General features: G+C 38.8%; 2 protein-coding genes across 2 annotated transcripts in view; both read right to left on the bottom strand.

The window, feature by feature from the left end:
- SOBP (sine oculis binding protein homolog) overlaps positions 1-22,699 on the bottom strand; it is a 147,829-nt gene that overhangs the window by 89,912 nt on the left and 35,218 nt on the right. Inside the window, exon 4 of the mRNA XM_050786706.1 lies at positions 15,516-15,667. Within this exon, the coding sequence (XP_050642663.1) occupies positions 15,516-15,667 (152 nt within the window). The remainder of the gene's footprint in view (positions 1-15,515; positions 15,668-22,699) is intronic.
- On the bottom strand, positions 3,204-15,494 carry LOC126952322 (V-type proton ATPase subunit G 1-like). The gene has a single exon (XM_050786774.1). The coding sequence runs from the start codon at positions 4,966-4,968 to the stop codon at positions 4,612-4,614; it is 357 nt and encodes a 118-aa protein (XP_050642731.1). The 5' UTR covers positions 4,969-15,494; the 3' UTR covers positions 3,204-4,611.

Below are 22,699 nucleotides of genomic sequence, written 5' to 3'. Positions count from 1 at the left end.
AAACCATCTGCCATGGAGTCTGATCCAGTCTTTCCCCATTGTGGCCAACTGCAAAGGTTACCCCTGAATGTTGAGACTGAATACACTTTGATTACATTTACATTTATCAATTCTTTAGTTTTATTATTAGTTCTTTTGTCCTCAACAATATACCTTTTCAGGCTTTTGTATCCTATATTTGTATAGCCTGCAGTACAATAAAAATACATTTAATCCTCTGTGTCAACTCTTTTAAAGTTCAGCATTAGCCTTTTATAAAAATCAGGTTCAAGAAGAATGAACTACACGTTTCCCGTGAGAAGGGACATAGCTTGATTATCAGCATATTGTTTGACATACTTTTGTCTGCTTTTAAAAATTGTCTTTAATGCAGTCAAACATTTAAACGTTAATTTTTTTACTCTAGGCAGGCAACACAATGAGCCCCCTACAGATGGGACCAAGTTCTCCTCTCTGGGGATGCTGAGAGTCAGCTCATATCAGGGACGTGAGGATTAAAACGTTTTGTTCCCTTGTGCTCGCTGATGGCTGAGTGAATGGAATTGCATCTGATGTCAGGTTACCTCATTATATGTATATATTTGTAAGGGTTTCTTTTTGGGGAGAGGGTAATTCTCTGTGGTTTTTCAAATGAAAGCAACTAAGAGAAAGTAGGGAATGCTCCCTTCTTCCTGTCATCTACTGCCAAATAAGCCATCGGTATTACCAAGGGACACTACTAATATAAACCCCTGGGATGGTACACTATTAACTTCTCTACTCTGAGGAATATCATCCACTCCTTCCCCAGGTTCTTAATCCAAGGCGGGGCCTTATTTCTTGTCTTCAGTTGTTTATGTTCCTCAAGGGTCTCTTCAGGGGGAGTCAGCCAAACTCTAAATGAATTACTTGGATTTTTGAAAATCCAAACAACTTACCTTACTTTTTTGCAAGGCTATATTTGGTCATTTTTATTTAGGTTTGTATCAAATGCTAACTCAAGACATAAATACTGTTTTTTGTTTTTTGTTTTTTTTCCTTCAAAGGAGGCTCCTCATATAGTGACCCTGCAAACTTTGTACTATTCTGTCATTCCTTAGAGTCTGGCTTTTCTCAAAATTATGATAATGGATACTCACCCATCTCAAATCCAGAGGCTTTCTGTGTGCACATGAGTGCAGGTACCTGCACACTCATGGGAAGATACTTGGAGGACTGCATCCAGGATGCAACAAAGCAGACCCTCGAGAGGCTGGATGCCCTTGCACCCCAGTGACTTCTCCACTCTCAAGTATAAGTGCTATTTTTAATGCTGTCAGCAACATCGTACTTTATTTCCTTCATATGTTTTGGACCCTCTGATTTATGGCACTTAAGCTTCTCAAATTTGCTTCAACTGATTTTCCTTGGAGATTCAAACCACTGTTTAAGTTGCACAAAATCCTTATAAAACCTGCTCTACATCACAGATACAGGACAGGGAAGCTACTCCCAACTGTCCATATACGGTATCTTTCTCTTACACTGCTTCCTAAGGTCCTCAGAGCACAGCTTCTGATATCCAGTGTCCATGTGTACATTGTGTGTCTTCACTATCTTTGGTTGCTTTCTGAAATGTCATCTGTGTGCCCTCTCCATTTCCCATTGGTCTTTAATATATCTTCCGAATTTCCTGAGACAGATTCTTTTACTTTCTAAAGGATGCCTTTTTAGTACTAATAAAACTTTCATACTTGTCTGCTTAATCACGCCAGCTTTACTGTCCCCTTTTTCCTTTTTGTTTTTGGCTCAGAGGTATATGAACCATCTGTGCCTCTAAAACAGTTTGCTTAAATAGCCTCCAGGCAGATTTTATGGTTTTTAAGTTTTTTACTTTAACCTTCAGCCTGCTGTTAGCCATTTTCAGCACAGTTTTAAAATCAGCCTCTTTTGGAAATGACTGTCATTATGTGTGGCTTTCAGGAGCTACTAGAACTGGAGAGGGGCTGCTGACTCCAGCTGAACTCGAAGTCCCGGGTTCACAGCCACCTGAGGCAGGAAAAAGTGTGGGTAGCCTTAAAAGGGTCATCTCTCCCATTTGGCATCCTGAAGAGAGATTCAGATTCCTCTCATTAGGAATATCCATGTCCACATCACCCAGGTAAGACCCAGGAAGATAAAATCTGAATTACTCACCTGCCTATTTATTTGTCACTACATTTCTATAAAGTTGTCATCATGATTTTAGGTACTAAAATTAGACGCGAGGCTGAAACAAAGAATACAAAGAAAGGGAGGAGAATCCCTTCCTTCCCGCCATACCACTGCACCACAAAAATCACCCTCTGTTGCTATGCCAGCAAACATGGTGTTCTGTTTCCATTTTATCACAATTGTCTTGCGTAGGGACCTGAGTGTCAATCAGCAGTTCTCTGTCCTGGAATTCATCATTACCCAAACCTTCTGTCTGCCCTTGCATTAATGTTAACGTAATTATGTAGTTCTCTATATATAACAAAACTACATCTCTTCACCTAGTGGGGATGAGGGTATCTGCCCTTTCTGTGGCTCTTTCCAGCAAAAAGTGAGTTATCACATTTATCTTTCAACCACATTCATCAGACAGTAATTACACTATTCTCCTCTCTCAAATCAGTGCATTTTTGCACAATCTTTTCTCTGTTGTCATTGTTGCTTTTCTAGTACATTTGATAGTTAAAAACACTTAAGCTCTTATAGTTATCACTGTGATTATTACAGTATTATGATGTATTTATAAAATGCTTCTATCTTCAAGAGTTACAAGCTGTATACTCTCTGAAGTGATTTAGTATTAATGTGCTAACTCTATAGTCCATGAAGCTGATCAAAAAGTCAGAGCAGGCAGAGGCCAGCAGGCAAGCAATGAATCCCCAAGGATTGGTAGAAAAAAGAAAGAAAAAGAAAGAGAAAGAAAGAAAGAAAGAAAGAAAGAAAGAAAGAAAGAAAGAAAGAAAGAAAGAAAGAAAGAGAGAAAGAGAGAAAGAGAGAAAGAGAGAAAGAGAGAAAGAGAGAAAGAGAGAAAGAGAGAAAGAGAGAAAGAGAGAAAGAGAGAAAGAGAGAAAGAGAAAGAGAGAAGAGAGAAAGAGAGAGAGAGAGAGAGAGAGAGAGAGAGAGAGAGAGAGAAAGACAGAAAGAGAGAAAGAGAGAGAGAGAGAGAGAGAGAAAGAGAGAAAGAGGGAAAGAGGGAAAGAGAGAAAGAGGGAGGGAGGGAGGGAGGGAGGGAGGGAGGGAGGGAGGGAGGAAGGAAGGAAGGAAGGAAGGAAAGAAGGAAGGAAGGAATTTGCAAACAAATGGATGAATGGGGTTATCATTCCAGGGAATATCTGTTTGCTCAATTTGTTTTCTTGTTTGTGGGCAAAGGACCATTCCTCCATAAAGAACATGAAATTAGCAAAGAAAGAGCAAATCAATGCCAAAATTAGAAATCACACTGCGGTGCCCTCAGCCCAAAAAGCTCTTCCTTCTCTCTTTCCTTACTTAACACCTCTTTATCCTTCAGATTTCAGTGCTAGTCCCACTTACTCAGGGAAGCCTCAAGATCTTCTGACAAGTCAACTCACCCTGAAAAAGGTTCTCATGGGACTGTGCCCAATACTATCAAGGCACTTGCCACAGTGACAATTTCACATTTGTGTTATTATTTAAATAAACTTCTGTCCCTCAATGGACTATAAGATTCATGAGGGCAAGGACCAGGTTTTGTTGGCCACTGCAACTCCCATAGTTACTGTTCAACAAATATTTGTTGAATGAATAAATAAATAATTAATAATGGTGAAAGCTGCAATCTTCAATACTTCTACTCCTTTGGCCACCTGAACTTGAAGCATTTAGCCTCAGACTGTATCACAATTCTTCTGAATACTTCTCTTTTCCTTCTGTTTAGCAGACACAGTTTTCAGCCACAAAGAAAGTAGCTTCAATGTGTGGACCAGCTAACTCTTTTTTTCCTTTTTTTTTTTTTTTTTTTTTTTTTTGCATGACAGAGTCTTTACTTTTAAATGATTACTGATACACCAAGTAATAACATGTAACAAGTTCTTGAATTCTATCATCTAGTAATTTTGATTAAGAGAAACTAAATGTAGCCCAAATAATTCCACTAGTATTCACTGTTCTAACCATTAGCAAGAATGGACTACGTTAAGGCTGGCTGCTGCTTCACACAGGTTACAAAGAACTAGTTACTACTTTTTCATAGATAAAGCCCCTGACCTTCAAGAAAGTGTTAGGGAAAAAAAAATATTTAATCCCTTCCTTTCTTAAAAGAATGGTTATGTGGTTTTTTTTTTTTTTTAACTATATCTAAGAAAGAAAAAGTCAACAGTGATATGCATGTTGCTTGAGCCAAAAGGCATAGGAAAAAAAGATAACATATACCCATTAAATTCCTAAGAAATATGAGGTAAAAAGATGAAATCTTTGGATAATTTCTAAGTCTGTACAAAAAAGTTAGATTTGCTACTGTCCAAAAAGTGGAAGGACCTACTATATAATATATGGAAATAATTTAATGCCATTTCATAAGAATATAACTAGAGCTGTGCTAAAGCTTCATATTCATGAGGGCATCTAAAATGCCACTCCACAGAACAGGTGTTCTCTCTTCTTCTATCCATTTATGCGGTAGTTTTCATGGCTTTCTGGCCGAATGTCACAGACAAAAGCCAAGAGGTTATCCAAGACTTCATCCCTGTTCTGCTGGAAGCAGGTGTGGAGGATGGTCATCTTCTCCTGGGTCTCCTCCTCCACTTCAGTGCGGCAACTGCCATGGGATCCCAGTGCCGCAGCTTCCTTGGCCTTGAATTCTTTCTCCCTCTGCAGGCGGTACTGCTCAATTTCAGCCTGAGCTGCTTCTTTGGCCTGCTTCAGCCTCCGGTTCTTTCTTTCGCGGGCCTCGGACACCTTCTCGGCTGCCCGCTTCTCGGCCAGCAGCGGCTGCTGAATCCCCTGCGACTGACTAGCCATGGTGGCAGCGACTCTGAGCTGGACCAGCTAACTCTTGATGGGTAACAGCAGCCTCATCCCATCAGACTTCTACTTCAAAGCATCTAGCTCCCCACATCCAATACAGCCCTTGGCCAGCCTCTCCTAGGCCACTTACACTGAGGAAACTATATTCTGGGCTATCTGCTGCTGTAATGGCACCACTGTTCCTCTTCATAAATGGGGATAACAGCTAGCCACAATCCCTTTGTTTTAGTTCTGTGCAATCTCATGTTCTAAAGTCCAAAAAGAGTGGAAACAGTGATCACATCAGTCCTGATACCAGAGCCAGTGTTCTAATAATCAGGTTTCTCAAAACAGCTGGTGCTGGGTAGAAGAGGTGGTTCATCTAAGGACCCTATGATGAATGCTAACCACATTTTTATCTTTCAATCCACTTTGGATTATTTCTCCCACATGTCAAGAGTAGACAGGTGTGACACATCCATTGTGTAAAGAATTCAACTTCATGAAATAACCTCAGGAAATCATCTCTCTTTCTCTCTTGTGGGCATTTGCTGGCATCTCCCATCAGCCATCACTCTGGTCCCCTCCCTAACAGTTTCCTGACTTTCATTCTGGTAGCTACCCCTCCCCATGCTGCCCATGGGCTTCAGAGGAAAATGAGCTCAACCTGAATTTCAGAGGGAAGCCCTGATTGGCTCATGCTAGACATTCCGTTGCTCTCTCTCTTCATAGCGCCCCCAGTTCAGGTATGAGCATGTAATGTAAGCATAGACAACGAGTATGAATTTCAAGACTCTTTTTTGGAATGCTAGGACAGAGACACTCATTCCAGAGCATGTCAACAAGAAAGTGTGTAGCCCTGATTGCTGCTAGCAGCTGTCCCATAACCACTGGGGAGCTTGCCATGGAATGTGGCCAACACTCTATATGGAAGAACACAGAGATGGAAAGAAATGGGACCGTGATAAGACCACTGTGCTGCTGAATCAACCTGCCCCAAAGTACATACTAGCTTAGGACTTGATAACTCCAAATGATGTCTTTTATTGTTGAGGTCTTCTGTTACTTGTATTAAAAATCCTGACACACCCTACAAGTAATCACCAAACTATACCCACTCTCAGAATAAAACAGACTTCAAAATAATCCCTTTAGCCAAAGATGGTCTCTTCAAGACTACCATCTCTTTACCATAATGCTACCTCTAAGGCTAGGGCTTGAGAAGGCCCGCGGATGCTGTAGGTCTCCCAGAGCAAGAGTTAGATTCTGCATGGAGTTTGCCTTCTGAGGCCCTAACCTCTCTACCAGATTGGGGACAAGCCCCACCTGCCCTATAGAAAGAAAATTGCTGTGTCAGAACACTTACCGAACAGTATCCCTCCCTGATGCCTTTCCTCCCACACCTTACCCCCCAAAAAAACACAAAACACACAAAAAAACAAAACACACACAAAAAAAAACTAAATTGGTTCAACACACTTTTGCTACTGGGAAATGTTTCATAACTACTAATGAATAATTCAGTGAACAAGATATTTTTAGTTTTCTATTGCCAGACACACCCAACTTTGATGCGAATGCTGTTGCCTTTCTTACTCTCCAAATCCCCCTTGCATACGGGATCCTAAACGTGTTACTTCCTCCACAGAGGCCCAATCAACAACAAAAATCAGATCATATCTCCCATCCTGCTCAACAGCTTCCAATAGCTGCCATCACACTTAGAATGAACTCCAAACTACTGCCTCTCCAGCCTACGTCATTTGGCTTCTCACCACCTTGATCATTCCGCTCCAGACATCTGTACTTCTTGCTGCTATTCAAAAATGCCAAGACTGTTCCTGCCTTAGGACCTCTGTTTCTCACTTACTCCCCCTTCTCCACAGGACACTCTGCTGCCAGCTCCTCACACACAGCTAGCTCCGTCACTTCCTTCTGTCCCCAGCACACGTCACCTCCTCAAAAATAACTCCTGTGGTCCTCAGACATAAAACAGCAGCCCCTCACGAGCCTCTCCCTCAGTCTGCTTTTTTTTCATAGCACTTTTTCCTACCTGAAATTATATTACAAAGATATTTTTAAGCCTGTATATATCATCTATCTCCCCCACCAGAGTGTAAGTCCCTTTAAGACAGGGACTTTCTCTCTTGTTCAAAAGTCTATCCACCAAGACTAAAACACGCTTAGTGTCGTACACGGGCTCAATATATCTTTTTATTTTATTTTTTAAAGAATGAATGGATGATTAAATAACAAGATTTCTTTTAAGTGTGGCTAAAAACAAACAAAAAGCTGTAGGGAGGTACTTATTTCCTATTGGGCAAACTCCCCTTTTTCTTTGATATCAATTTATATTGCTCCACTTATGAAACATACAATCCTACAGATTATCACAGAAAGTGTCACGTCCTTCAAAGATTCTCCTTATATCAAAGATTTAGATGTGCGGTCATAAAAATGCTCACCATATTTTAAATAGTATGAAATCATTCTATCAAAACAGATGACAAGATAACATATCATTTATGAGATCCATATAAAAATCACTGCTTTATCATGGAATGTTTGGCAAAAGGCCAGTGAAAATTAGCAGTCATAATATCTCAAAATTCCTATTACCCATGGAACCTCCAAAATATAGTTATTGGAGTGGGATTAATTAATGCTAATTAGCTAATCAAGAAAGTTAAACATTAAGAAAGTTTAAGTTTCTGTGACAAAAATCAGATGCAAAATCTTTGAATTATGTCATAACTTCTACTATTTCTGTGGAAAAATAATCATTTCAAAGTCAAGGCACTTGTTTTTCTACAATCAAAGGTGGTTAAATACTTTTAAATACATTTCAACATATTTATGAAGGAATTAGAATATATGCCTCCAAAGCTCTCTCATAAATCAGTATAATGTTTCCAAAGCACATTTGGAAGTAAAAAATTCATATCTACTAACTATATTTTCCTCTATTCGAAGATGAATTAAGCAGAAAATACATTAATGTCTGAATTTATAATAGGAGTGGTTAACCCTCAACCATAGCAAACTAATGAGGAATATTTTACCATGGAAAAATTAATCAGGGCTCTCCAACACTATGCAATTTGACATTTTGAGGACTTAATCAGGAATGGATTTTATTCCACTATTTACTTTTCATCATGGGGATGACTTACAAAGACACTACCTGTTAGAACAAATATAATTCTTGAGCTTAATCTTGTCACTTTAAAGAAATTTATTTTAAATAATATTTCATAGTTTAAAAATAGTCCTCGCAGAAGCAACATTACTAAGATTATGTCATCTCTGGGCCAAATTCAGCTCTCAAACATTGAGCAAATATCAACATAGACACAGTGAGCCTCAGAGACTGAATGTGACTAACCCTCTGTTAGCAATGAGACAACACAAATTCTGGGAGGTTGTGACTGCTGGACATGGACTTCCATCCCCCACCATCGATTATCACTATCTTTGTTAAAGACTACAGGAGTTTCATTTAACTAGAGTGCTCAGTAAATTGCAGCAGAGTTCAAGCATCTTTATGGATTCATTAAACCATTGATCTGCCTCACAGAGCTTGCAGTAGAGTCCAGCTCTGGCCCACAGCCTGTGTTTACAGAGAATGCAATAGACTGATGTTTGTAACCTCCAAAGGCAGTCTGTCAGTAGACATTAGATTCCACTGTGTGCACAGCCACCCTAAGAGTGGATTGTAACATAGGGAATTTCCCATTCTCAGTCTCAACTGCTAGGACAGAAATTAAGTGCCTATTTGTAGCAAGATTTTCTTTATTTCATTCTAATCTGTGATAATATAAACAAAGAGCAAAGAGCCCAAGGAACAAAGAATTACACATGGCTTGGCCAGTTCATACTTCTGCTTATGTGTACAAAAGCTATCCAGAGATATTGAAATGGAGGAGAAATTAAAATAACCACAGGCATATCTATAGCTTGGATCCCCCATGGGGCCTCTCAAGTATACTAGGCATTGTGACCAGACATTGCAAAGGTGTATGAGAAAAATTCAGGACTCAATCTACTACCTTAAAATATCTCAAGGCAAGTCACCTGCCCTTTTATGCATGCACTTATTCAGATACTTAACATTTTTAACAAAGCACTGAATCAACAGAGTATTACTACTATTCCAGGAAAATGAATAATCATTATCTCTTGGTTTCTCAGGACAGTTCACCAAGCACTCTCAGAACCTTCTCCCTCCTCTGGTTTTTATTAATAAGGTCTCACAACACCTTCCTTTTTAAGTCAGGCACAAAGAGGAACTCTGTGCTGAATGCAGCTTATGATCAGAGAATCACATCAAAATGATCTATTAAGATAATTCTTTAAATGTTCATTGTTCAGATAAAGCTGAACACTGTTAGTGGCAAGGTGAGAGAGCGGGAAATGTAAGTGACTGGATCGATAAGGAGAACGCTCGTCCCAAATAAATAGATCCTTTCCTGATCATTTGTTTCACTGAACTGCCCACTGCCCAAACAGACAGTCGGACTATGAACTCCAAACACGCACATTCATCACTCTGCAGAAGCAGTCACCAGAACACAATGTGGCTGATGCAATCTGACACTGTGGTTAATGTTAAAAGGGAGCGTGCCTTTTAGATGGATTGGATAATTACCAGCAGTTCAGATGAGAAAAAACTTGATTTAAGTGAATAGCATTAGCCGTCACCAGAAGGATGGCCAGAGATGTACTATGTCTGAAAATTAACATTCCGACATATACGTCAATAGCCCTGTGTATTGATCCCCAGGTGACCAGATTCTGATTTATGAAAAATTCTCTCTCTTCCTTCCGTTCACTGAAAAATGTTGAACACAGACTGGGGCTTGAAGCTATTTAGAGTTTTGATCAGCTCTTCACATTTAATCTAAAATATCTAATGTTATTCAGAAACACATGTCCATTCTGGCTAATGGGTTAGAATTATTGCTGTTTCCTTCACAGTCTCCCAACATGTGGCTCATTAAAAACTAGAAGTGGTTGCTGTTCCTTTCAGTACAAACCCACTTGTCCCATGCTGTGTTCCAGGTATCCCTTAGACCAGAGTTTCTCAAGTGGTTTTCAAGTGTTTTGGTGAACATGAGGTCACATGCCTCTCCCGAAGCTTCTGATGGCTTTCTAGAGTACTGTGTCCTACTCTGTCTGCAGAACCTCTGCCTTGGAACACTTTCTGGCTCTCCTCAAGAGCCTGTGTGTCAAACTTTATATGGACCTACACTTTACCTCACTAGCCAGAACTTTCCTGCTCTAACCCTACTCCCAAATGTGTTTCCAAGGACTGATGTTTACCCCTCCTCTGTGATTGCTTTCTCCAGCCTCCCATTTGCAGCAGCTCACCAATATTCCATTCTGTATTTCAAAATACAAGAGAATAACAAACCCTTGGGTTTGTTGCTCTTTCCTCAGAGCTTTCTGAGAACACCTCTGTTTGCTATGACCGAAAGGGAGCTCAGCCACTGGCCTGCAGACGAAATCCCTGGGAGAAGCCACTATACACATGAGGCAGTGGATAGGCTTATAGCACAGTACTAAGGGACACTGCAAAACCAAGCAATCATCCTGCAGGCCAGGGTGCAGCTGGACAGATCCAGGAGGCTCACTGGTGGCTGTCAAAACCAAGGGGAATCCACAGGAAGAACCCTGGGGCTCCCCGGGTGCATTTACTTGTGGACCAAGGATATTTGCAAGCAACTGGCAAAAGCAAGTCTGTGGCCTGAGCTTCAGGTGGTCAGGGGACATTAATTGCAAGTTATTTCTTAATGTCCTTCTCCAAGCCTTCAAGAATGATAGCCATTTTGCAAATTAAATCTTGCAGGTATTTAAAGGAAAAAGAGTAGACAGGTTAATCACTAGATTAACATGGCAATTGTTACACATTTCTTCTGCACTACTTGGTTCTATAATTAAGTCTGAAACTGAGAAATCTTTCCCAGGATATATTCAACTTTAATAAAAAGACAAATAGACTATGTCTAAATAAAATAGACTCCAAATAACATGATGATACATGCTAATTAGAGATGGGTTCTTCCAAAAGAAATCTCTTCTAAGAAGAGGTCACTGTATAACCAAGAATATAGTTTGAAAGTAAAAGAAGTGCTAATAATACAATATTCTCCTCCTTGAATATTTATGTTATTATTATAATGATTGTTAGGAAATCTTAATGGCATCATTTGCAAATGTTGTTTCTGTCTATATCATCTTTTTCTTTTTAATGCATCCTTGTCCTCATCTCTGAGCCACATTGGTTTCTTCCCATTATGGACTGCTGGGGAACAACAATATTATGCTATTGAAGAAGTATTTCAATCTTTTTTTTTTCTTTTTTTTGAGATAGGGTCTTGCTTTGTTGCCCAGGCAGGAGTACAACGGCCCAGTCATGGCTCACTGCAGCCCCAGCCTCCTGGGCTAAGCAATCCTCCCATCTCAGCCTCCTGAGTAACTGGGACTACAGGTGAGCACCATCACACCCAGCTAATTTTTGCCTGTTTTGTAGACAGGGTCTCGCTCTATTGCCTAGGCTGGTCTTAAACTCCTGGGCTCAAACAATCCTCCTACCTCCACCTCCCAAAGTGCTGGGATTACAGGCATGAGCCATGGCACCCGGCTTTTCAAATTATGAGAAAAACTAGAACAAGGAAGCAAAACTTTGGTGCTCTTAGGAATTTGTGTTTACTTGTAAATTATCAACATTCCTAATCCACAAAGAACACTAAAAACTTGAGATCTGAACAAGAAAAGTAAACAATCATCCTTTACATTGCCTACAGTGGCCGTTTGTCTTGACTTTTGATTTCCTTCCTGATTTTTGGATATTAGTTTGGACAATAAGATATTTCCCATGTAAAAGGAAAGAGATCAAACACAGGCCATTTGGAAGTGACTAATATTTGCGGTCTTGTTTGTTACTCCTTTTTAGAGGGATAATGGTTACAAGACATTACTCCCTTAGGGAAGAGAATTTTTAAGTGTGTATTACTATGTAAAGTAAAACTGGTGTTAGCAAGTTGAACTAAATGTTTCTACAAGAGTGCAAAATCACTAAGGAGTCTCTGCAACTTTCCAGTTCCTAGGTGAATCACAAGGACAGAAATGCTCTCAGGTCCAAAAACAGGCTGGGAAAAGAGTGAGCTATTAGTTCCCTGAAAAGTCTCTAACACATGAAATAATGAGATTTACATCCCATTGTCATACATTGCCCACAGACTACACAAGTATTTTTCTTACCTACTGTTTCAAAAATTTTAAGCCAGCAAATAAGCCTTCGGGGATAAGGATCCTACAAAATATATTATGAATTAACACTATCCATTTCTTAAGCCAACATTCTGAAATGTGTAAACTAGTAGTTAGAGTCCTTAAGTGAATACAGCTGTGATTCATGGTCCTCTCCTGGCAGTGTTGAGCAGAAGTATTTTGAAGAAAGCCTAATATTTGTAGCAATCCAGACAACTCTTCAAATAAAAATTTAAATTCAGTTAAAAATATAACCTATATACTATATAGGTTAACCTGGCTTCAATCCATCCCACCTTATTGCATACTGACAATCTGTGAGAGATGTATGTGACACTTTCAACCCACCCCATTAAACAGACAGAAAAACCCAAAGAGAAATGAAGAATTGACAGGCAAACGAAATTTAAAGAGCCCATTTTCAGTGGGCCATCATTTTGAGAGTTGGGTTATTTTTGTCCTTGTTTTTAGCAGCAAATCAATTCCTGACTCTACACCCAAGCGTGTGTGAAGAGAAACGCACAGAGACCACAAGCACAGCTGTCCAATTTACATTCACAAATGCAGGTGTTGCTCAGACACAAAACAGAGGTCAGCTGAATACTGCTCCTAATTAGCTACCTTTTCTACTAGGATTTTTCTTTGTAAAGTTATGCATGCAATTTGGGTTCAACTTGGAGACCATTTTTAGATCCCAGCATGCTATCCAGTAAGAAGCGGGCTGTCATTATAAAGCATAATTTACAGCACAGTTAATTTTATGTTTTTTTTAAGTCTACACTATACCTAAGGCAAAATTCTGTTCTGCACACACACATTATTCACTCTGTTTCCTATCCACTTCTCAATACTTAAAAAAGGTAGAATTTAGCCAGAAAAAAAATCTGTTATGTAGGAATGGGAAGAATTTTGCCCTTTTTCTAAGATTAAGAAAGTCCATAATTAATTAACAAGGACTAAGGACTTTGTTAAATGATACAAGAAGAGAAGTAGCTATTTGCTATTGTCTTCAGTACGGTACACCCAAGGGCTTATTACAAGCAGTTCTTAGAAATGGCAGGATGGAGACTGGTATCTAATACAATCCATTAGGAAACCCAAGCCCTAAATAAAATGACCACAAAATCCTATCAGTTAACAGAAATGCAGCAGCTGTACATGTTTATTGTAATACAATATAATATTGTAACAGAGATAACACTCTTTAAAATTAAAAAAAAAAAAAAAAAAAAAAGCCAGCAAGTGATATGACTAGTTTATTTCTCTATTTGGGGAAAAAAAAACACACAAGAAGGCATAGCATGTCAGAGCTTTGGGACATATAAGGAAGGATGAAGACTACAGAGAAGGCAGGAATTGTTTGTACACTAATAGACAACTGAGATCAGCTGGCAAAGTCACTGGCTAAACACCAAACCACTGCAACTTCCAGGTTTAGCAAGATGTTCAAAGACATACCCCAGTAACTCCTGGTAGAAAGTGAAATGTGATGGGCTTCCTCCCACTGCTGACTTTACCTGCTGTAAGTATTCCAAATGCTAACTCCTATTCTGGCTCCCAGTTATCCATTTTCCAAAAATGTACACTATGAAAGCTTAAATTCAGTTTGACCTTAAACTTTATAATGATGTAAACAATATAGATATAGATATGGTATTCTGGAGTGTTTTTCCAAATGGAATCAGGTGCCTTTCTTCAAAGGCTCACTATAAAATACAGTTTGCAAAATATAACATGTATCACCAGGATTGTGACAAATCCACCTTGCTTGATTTTAGTCCCTACAGGCAGCCCATCAAGATTCAGACCCATAACCTTCAGAATTATAGAAAGACAAAAAGCCCTGTTCTATAGCCATCTTCTCCGATGGAATGCAAAGTATTTTGTTGTGGTAAGTAGGGCTTTGAAGAAGAAAGCACTGGGCCCACTCCTAGGGTTGTTACTCCAGTGCTCAGCATTCAAAACGGGAGCCCCAGGGTCTCGTAGATCATTTTAATCCCCCTATATTAAAACAAAACGTGTCTCCCATTTTCTTCCCACCCTCCTCCCCAGATTCACTGGCTCCTCCCAGGGGAAAGTGAACTTGACTGCTGACAGTCCCAGAAGAATTCCAAACAATTTCCTTACTTGCCTCTCTGTTCCAGTGAAGATTATGAGCCTAACTCTTAGAGACTGCTACTAAAATTCCACCCCGCTGAATTCTGCAGCCTAATTCTTTCGGCATTATGTTTTTTGGCAGAATGAATGTGACCCAAATTTGCAGGAGATAATTTGCTGCAACAGTGCTTCTTGCAATGCAGTGAGCCCATAATTAGCATTTCGGGATTGCAAATATCACACTTTTAGAAAAATAATAATTGTTTGCTTCAAGAAAGAACAGATTTGGATCTTGTATTATAGAAATGGAAACAACAAAATGTGGACAATTTTAGTAAAGATTTTATGAATTAAGGAAGCTTTACATATCAATGGAAAATAATTGAGGACTAGCAAGTTACCTCAGTAGTTGGTGGCAAAGGCTACAGCAGTTCTTTAAGGATTCAGAAAATAGTTGTGTGCATGTGTGTGTGATCGTAAAAATATCATGCATTCCATTTCCCATCCATGGTGGCTAACACTATTCAAAAAGGACATTTTCAGACCTGGGATGTCTTTAAAATAAAACAAAAAAAAAATTTAATGATGGCTGTTCCTGTGTTTACCCACCATGCTTCTCGCAAATGCTTGGCTATGTGAGCAATGTTGTTTCATGTATTCATGATTTCATTTTTTCTCAGTATCAATCAGTTTTAACGTAAGATGTCAAGAGAGACTTAACATTTTTCTTGACAAGAACTCGTGGGCCAGATTTTGAAAAGAGCAATAGCAATATTTCCACTGGGTACAAGAATTAAACTAAGTGGGCTAAAACTTTCTGGCCATGCTTTTGTGGCTAATTACTTGGCTTTTATAAGGAATATCTACCACTTATCTTTCATGGACTCAGAGCGCAGTCTGCACTCTACTGCTGGAAATACACTGGCCATGAGGACACCAGCTGTGATCACAGTGTCCTCATCAGATTCATTCACCCTCTCAGAACACAAACACTAAGCCAAGAGAAACACATTAGAAGGGGATTCCTTATTCCAAAAGGTTAAGCATGACACAAAAGGGGAATCAACAAAACAGAAAGAATAAAAATATAAAAGTAAAAGGTGCGCAGTGTTTTCCACTAGAAGCTACGTGGCACATGCGCGTGTGGGCTGGTGAGGCCTGTGGGGGGCCGCCTCTCTCTCCGGTGCTCTTACCTTATTTCTCTTGAAGTAGGCTCGTCGGCAGGCCGCAAAGCACTTCTCGCTGCAGAAGCTTTTCACCTCACTTCCCATACTCAGGGAATAGCGCTTGATTCCCACTTTCTGGCACCAGGCACACATTATTTGTACATTTGACACATCATCTTCTATAATAAAAGTATAAGAAAAATGTTCATATCAGAAGCAAACATCCCTTCAAATTTAGACACACCCTGAACCTGACAGAGCTACCCAGGCCTGATTTTAGTTTCTGGACCTTGGAGGAGAAGTGCTTTTTCTTTCTCTCTCTCTTTCTCTTTTTTTGGCTCCTAAGTTTCCAAAAGACATTTACTTAAAAACCAGAGCATGACGGCAGAGCCACAAGGGCTCCTAGGGCTTCCTAGCCTGGTTAAAAAAAAAAAAAAAAAAAAAAGCTTCATCTGCCTAGTTAAACCAGCCCCAGTACTAATGAAGCTTGTAAAATAACCTGTTTCTTCAAAGGTCCTGTGAAAGCCTGCAAGATCTGCACTGGGTGGGACAATTTGTAGGGTGCTAACTTACAAATGGAACACCCTTATGTGAACCTTGACCAGGCGCCAGGCTCAACCATGGCATGTTCCCTATTACTGTTAAACGATATGTGCTATTGTTTACTCTTGCAATGTAATAATTCCCAAGCAATGCTCTTAGTCAAAAAAGGAAAGATGTGCGCGGCCAGATTCTGGCAATGGAAAGGGACAAGCCTGGCTCGCTGAACAGACTCTGACAATGCAGCCTTCCGGCGCTGGTGTCCTAAGGGAGATGCAGGCCTGATTGAAATTCTCCTCCATGTGATGTGGTTCATGGGCCCTGGATGGAGGGATGGTAATGGAAATGTCAGATCATTCTCAGCCAGATTGGTGGTCCTCCCAGCCCCTCATGTCATGTCATGGGGTTGTTCAGAATGAATTTAGGCGGTTTGCAAACATTTCCACTATTTAAATTGTATTTCTTTTCCTTTGTATGAGAAGAAAACAAATTTAACTAGCATAATGAGCCCATGATATCACAAATACTACTGCTTAAAACAAAGAAAGGATTTTAAAGTGAGTCAATTAGTAAAATATATTCAGTAAATCATAGTGCGGGTAATCAGAAGTTATGACAAAAATTATGATGGTGATATTCAGGTCTGGGAAAAACTGGCCTCTCTGAGGGGTGGGTAGGGGTGAATAAAAGGACTTTAAGTAGACACCTAAGTAATATTTCCTTGTTGCCTCTTAACAGCTTTTGCTACATCTTGAGTTTTCTCTGTCCTCCCAATTGACAGTGAGTGTGTGTGTGTGTGTGTGTGTGAGACTGACTGCCACATCTCTTCTTCCTTTATGGAATTTTTATTATTATTATTATCCCACACTCATGCTCCAGACATGAATGGTAATCACAAAATCCCCAACAAGCACTAGTATAGTGTTGTCTGATTTCTGGATAAAATCCCCCAAAGACTAATTGCTAAGCAAGGCCTGGTCCACGAGTGTTGACATATTCAGGGTTCATAGAGTCTGTCATGCAATCATTTCATTTCCAGGGAAAAGATTTGGTTTGAGGCAGTGTGGTCATCAGCCTGCAAAATTAGAAGCAAACTAATTTGTAGTGCAGTGATACGGCTTTTTTTCCCCCTGAGCATCAGCACTCAGAACTATGTGCAGCGTTTTATTTACCTCAATGGAATAAATATTGCCATTCTAATGACCTTTTTGTATTTCACAAATTACATATTGTGATCTATTGTTATCAAATGAGATAGTATAAAAAATGACCTTTGATGTCAAACATTTTTGATAACTTTCTTTAAATGGCATAATACAAATTCAAATGTCAAACAATTACTGTATTTAATAATTTGCTCTGTTCAAAGCAAGCTTTTTGATATTTCAGGAATATCCTTAACAAAAAAAATTTAAAAATAAATAAAAGTAAGTTTTTATTTATATTTTACATGATCTCTAATATGGCATCTCTCTAGATATGAACATTTTACATGGTATGAAAAATTAGCAAAGCTTTATAATTTACCTTAGTGTGTAGAGGAGTTTTCTGAGATTAGAAAGAGCATATATTTTAAAATAATCACCTGTCTTTACTAAACTAGATAGCAACTAATAGTTTCTATTTTTCCCAATTGATAAGATGCTTTAAAATCTTAAATTCCTGAAAAAGAAGATACAGCAGAATTCTCATAAATGATCCACGGCAGTAAGCTTGATTCTGGTGAAATCTGTAAGGAAAAAAATTTATGCGGGAAATCACCTGGCCTCACAGTTTAAAGAGGAGACCCCACTTCCCAAGGAGCCATTTTAGAACATGCATTAGATCCCCCTCATTATTTCTTCCTTTAAATAATCTGATTTGGGAAACAAAGCATAAAATTGTTTAAGTCCTAGATCTTCAGGTATAATGGACCAACACTGACATAAGAAAGAATAGAGTGCAAAGCTATTCACAAGGCCAGGCGCTTAGCGTGCAGCTTGGGCCTGGCCTGGAGGAATGATGCTTGAGGCCAAAGGGCAGCTCCGGGGTCTTTCTCAAGCTTCAATCCATCATCACCAGACAGACCCACTTGTCATTTTTTAAAGGGAGGCAAGAATACTTTCTTACAATGGACCTAACAAATGAACAAAAAGGTAGAATTTTAAAACAGATTATTTCTTACAAATCATTCTTACTACAAAGCAACAATATGAGATGAGACCATATAAATTGTGCACTTTTATATCTGGCAGCTGGAAAGACTTCTAGAATGATGGTTAGCATCTGCCTTGTTAAATAAGTCAACGTTCCCAGCAGTTTTTCACGCAACTCTATTTCATAAAGGTATATGCTTTGGAAAAAGCCCATCAGATTTCTCCTTTTCTAGTATTAAACTGTTATCAGCAGCTAATGATCCAAAGAACAGTCTGATAATTGGGTTATTCAAAAAATTTAAAAAACATTTTCCGATATTTCAGGCATTCTAGATTAATAAAAGTCATTTATATCAGTAATACATTTTAAAAACTAATAAAGAACTGTGATTATCTAAATTAATATTGTCAGTCAAACTATAGTTCAAAATTCTGTCACCAGACATGAGATGGTGTCCCTATCTTATGACTGCACCCCTAGAAAAGTGAACACTTCTTAAGTGGTTAAAGCCAAAGGGATCAGTCCACTTCAACATCTGCATCTCTTTCTACCTGAAACATGGAAATGAAATGCAGGCTTTACAATGGCAAAATAGAAGGTTTCAGCACTTTAACTTTTCTAACTTGATCTGCTTTAAATTTTTTTCTATTTAAAAAAATATTTCTTCAAGCTAGGGAAAACCTAATTACCTATCTTACATTTTGGCTAACGGTCTGTGCCATTAGAGACTTGAGATTACCTCAGAGAAGATTCACGTAACAGATTTTTACATTACATTATCTTACAGCCATTAGCCTGTGCATTTTTATAATAAACAATGCACTGACAAATGTAAAATGTTTACAGCATTAAATCACATTCCCACAGAGAACGCTTTGTATAACATAATAAAATTTTCATACGATAATATCATATAAATACGTATCAGTCAAAATATGCATATTTCAATTAATCATGAAAAATTTGTACCACCTCTTTAGAATTTAATTAAACAGAATGTTTAAGGCATTTTCTTTCCAATCTAATGTTTAAAGAGCTATAGAACATTTTTCTACTTTACATCCCAGAAATTCAAATTAACTACTCCAAGATAAAATCAAAATTGTATTTATCTATCACAGTACAGAGAAGTATGAGATCAAGCATTTCTGGAATGCCCTGCTGAAGTTGTTTGAGAAATTGCCTTATCTGGTGACTTTAAAAAATAAGGATGGCCATTGGTCAGCGATCTTCTTGGGGCATTTAAATTGGCTATAAACATGTATACTAACTTACCTGACCAGCACCCAAAGAAAATCAGTAGGGCATTAATGGACTCCAGGCAATTAAACTGTAGATTTACCACCCCTTTGTAACTTTCATGGGAGTCCAAGACTGAGGGGAAATTCCAAAAGTATTTGCTGGGACATCTATCTCCTCCAACAGTTCCTAGAATGCACACATCCAGATAATCAATGAAAGACCTGGATTATATCTGAGACAAGTTACAAGGCAGTCTGAGGAGACTCCTGTGTGTTCCCCATGCCATGAAATGACATGAAATGGCCCATGGCCGGGCTGCACTGTGTCAATCTACTTGTTGCAGCAGCTATATTTAAGAACAGAATAAAGGCCTGGAAAGCAGACAAGAAACTAAAGTTTGCTTTCTCTATAGCTTCTGTGAAGAAAGAAATTCCTCTTTGAAATAATTCAATTCCAAAGACTTTAAGGCAATCTAAGCTAAAGTTTCTACAGAGCCCACCAGGAGCTTCTGTACAATCCCCTGTGTTCTAGGAGTGAACATACAAGGAGACCCAGAGAAAACTGGGACCACTAAACCACAAAGAACATAATGATTGTTAGCAGTACTTAGTAGGTGCCCACACAATGCATGGCTCATTTCAACGTTATTTAATCTTTTTCACAACCACCACCAACCAGGCAGGTACTAACATTAATCTCCATTGTGCAAATGGGGAAAGTGAGTTTATATGTTAAGTAATTTGCTCCTAATCACACGATGAGTACATATCAGAGCCTTACTGAGGACCAGGCCACCTGATTCCAGAGCCCAAGCTCTTGACCAGTACACCTTAGAGACCACGGCTTTTCTAAGCAGTAAGACTATAAACCATCCTCATAGACCTCTCTCCACAAAAAGGACTAAAAGCTGTCACAGATTTTGCAACTTACACAGCACATTGCTCAGTAACACAATAATACACAAAGAAAATGAAATCAAAAAGGTCAAAATGTCTTGGAGGAGATGGCTGAAGTGTTAATCAATATTTGTTTATTGATTTTTAAAAAACAAGTTAAAGGCCCACAGCGCAAGCCTTTACTTCTTTATGACTATGAGACATGGAATTGCTGCAAACGCTCTGTATAACTTGCACCAGCAAGTGCCACTTAAACATTAAATGATAAGACAGGCCCAATAATATGTGGATCTCAAGAAGCAGTTACTATACCCACAGGCAAGCAATACTCTTGCCAGCCTTTTCTTTTGTAAGGAGCAGGGATCCCAGCAGGACATGGATACCACCGGCTTTCCATGTGTTGAAATGGGAGACCCCCTACCTCTGTAATTTCAAGGGTGCCAATAAGAATATCCTAGCTTCAAAAAATTATCCTTCAGCTGCTCACTAAGATTAAATTCTACCACTAGAAGGTCATTTCTTTGGCTAAATGTTTCTTATGAGCCATTAAAACACAAATTCCCTGAAAGCAAGGAGGCTCAATATATACTTGTAAATAATGATTTATGTTTTGAAATGAATGATTCTTTCAGAAGAATATGTTTTTACAAGGAATGGGAAGAAGGGCTGAGGATAGGGTTCCAATCAGAAAGGTAGAGAGGCAAAGATGGGAGAGTTGGGACATATTACTTAGCTAATCTCTAGCCTTGCAAAGAGCTAGAGCAACCTGAGGGCAGCCAAAGGAAGGTGGTGTGGACAGTGTGATGACACTGTAGAATATGTCAAATATGTTCAGAGTGCCTTTTAAGTATGAATATGAAACACAGTAGACAATGGCATATAGCTAAGGATTGCCAGAAAAGAAAAGCAACAGGCAGATCCACTTAGGACAATCTCAAGGGGGTGACTTTTTATAAGCAAATGAGGTAGTAGATGTACATTGATTTGCAAACCTAAGTTGCTACTATTTGAAAGACAGTGTGGTGATGCACAGAGATGAAGACAGAGGACTTTGCTGAAAGTACTAATATTGCCCCTTCTAGTTGTGTGTGACAAGAGTAAGTCGATCAAGGACTGGTAATGCCCACCCTAACTACAGCTTCGGTGAGGATCAAATAAGATTAAATATGCACATCCTATATGTAAATGAGCCTTCCTTAGAAGGAGTGGCAATTAGAACCACAAGAAAAGGGTAGGTGTCAGCTGTATACAATCTGGAGAGGCCCAGTGACCAGGCACCAGTCTCTTCAATCACATCCCCTCTTGTGGATGACATCTGTAGAACCACTATCCTTGAATACAAAGAACCCAGTAATTGGTTAAATCTCACTAACTTAGATTATTTAAGAGTAAAGCCATTAGAATTAATAAAAGCCTCACAGCTATTCTTTTAAAAAAGTACTTAACTTGAATTAATAGTTGACAAGATGTTGCCAAATATATCACTGCACTGCCAGATATTCTGTAATTAATAGATGGGAATTCTTTGTAATTATTACATTAACTATCCACACATGGGTGGATCTTCCTAAGTGCCTGAGAAGTTTGCTCATTTAAAAATTATCAGAGCAACAACTAAAAATGTCTGCCACTTTGGTAACTGAACTATCAAGAATTCCCAAAGAGTGGTGTCTGAAATAATAAAATTTTATTGAATTTAGTTCTCCTTAAACGGATAATGCAATTAAATGACAAAGGTCCATAATACTACATAAGTCTTTGTAGTATCTAAAATTATTCCTAATTTTCTTTTGAAAACAGATTTGAAGTTATTTCAAGAATTTAAATAGTCCACTCCTCTCTAAACATAGTAGTATTTAACCCCAAAGTAAAATCTAAATAGTCTATGCATAAATTAAAAATTCGTTTCAATAAGTAAAAGGAATGAGCATGTATTATACAAAATTACAGAAAAATGACAGACTTTAAAATTAATTTTCAATTTTCTAATGGAACATTCTATCCAATTTTAAATTATTTACATTCATATTATGAAGACAGACATAGACATAGATATAGATATAAAGGATGTGATTCCAGAAAGAATTACACGTGGGCTGGATAGGACCTGAAGTGTGTGGCTCATCTTATGACAGGCAGAATGCAGTAAGAGAGTTTCGGACAGTTGTGAGAGCCACTCCAGAGAGCATAGCATTTGGGTTGGATCTTGAAGGATTTGGAAGGCAGGAGAGTTACAGAGGAGAGAAAGGACGGAGGAACTACAGGAGCCAGAGAGTGGCAGACAGGCTTGAAGTGGGCAAGAATCCTGCAGTCATCCAGTTGACCAAGCTTGTGTGAAGGGAAAAGTAGATTAGACAGCAGCTGATAGGGCCTGAACAAGGAGTCTCATGGATGTCA

This window comes from Macaca thibetana, chromosome 4 (genome assembly GCF_024542745.1).
Source record: "Macaca thibetana thibetana isolate TM-01 chromosome 4, ASM2454274v1, whole genome shotgun sequence".
Classification (NCBI taxonomy): Eukaryota; Metazoa; Chordata; class Mammalia; order Primates; family Cercopithecidae; genus Macaca; species Macaca thibetana.
Note: the sequence above shows the minus strand (reverse complement) of the source record. Positions and strands in the feature narration are given on the sequence as shown.

What these genes read in the sequence shown, in the direction of transcription:
- LOC126952322 (XM_050786774.1), bottom strand. Translation starts at nt 4,968, where the DNA reads ATGGCTAGTCAGTCGCAGGGGATTCAGCAGCCGCTGCTGGCCGAGAAG.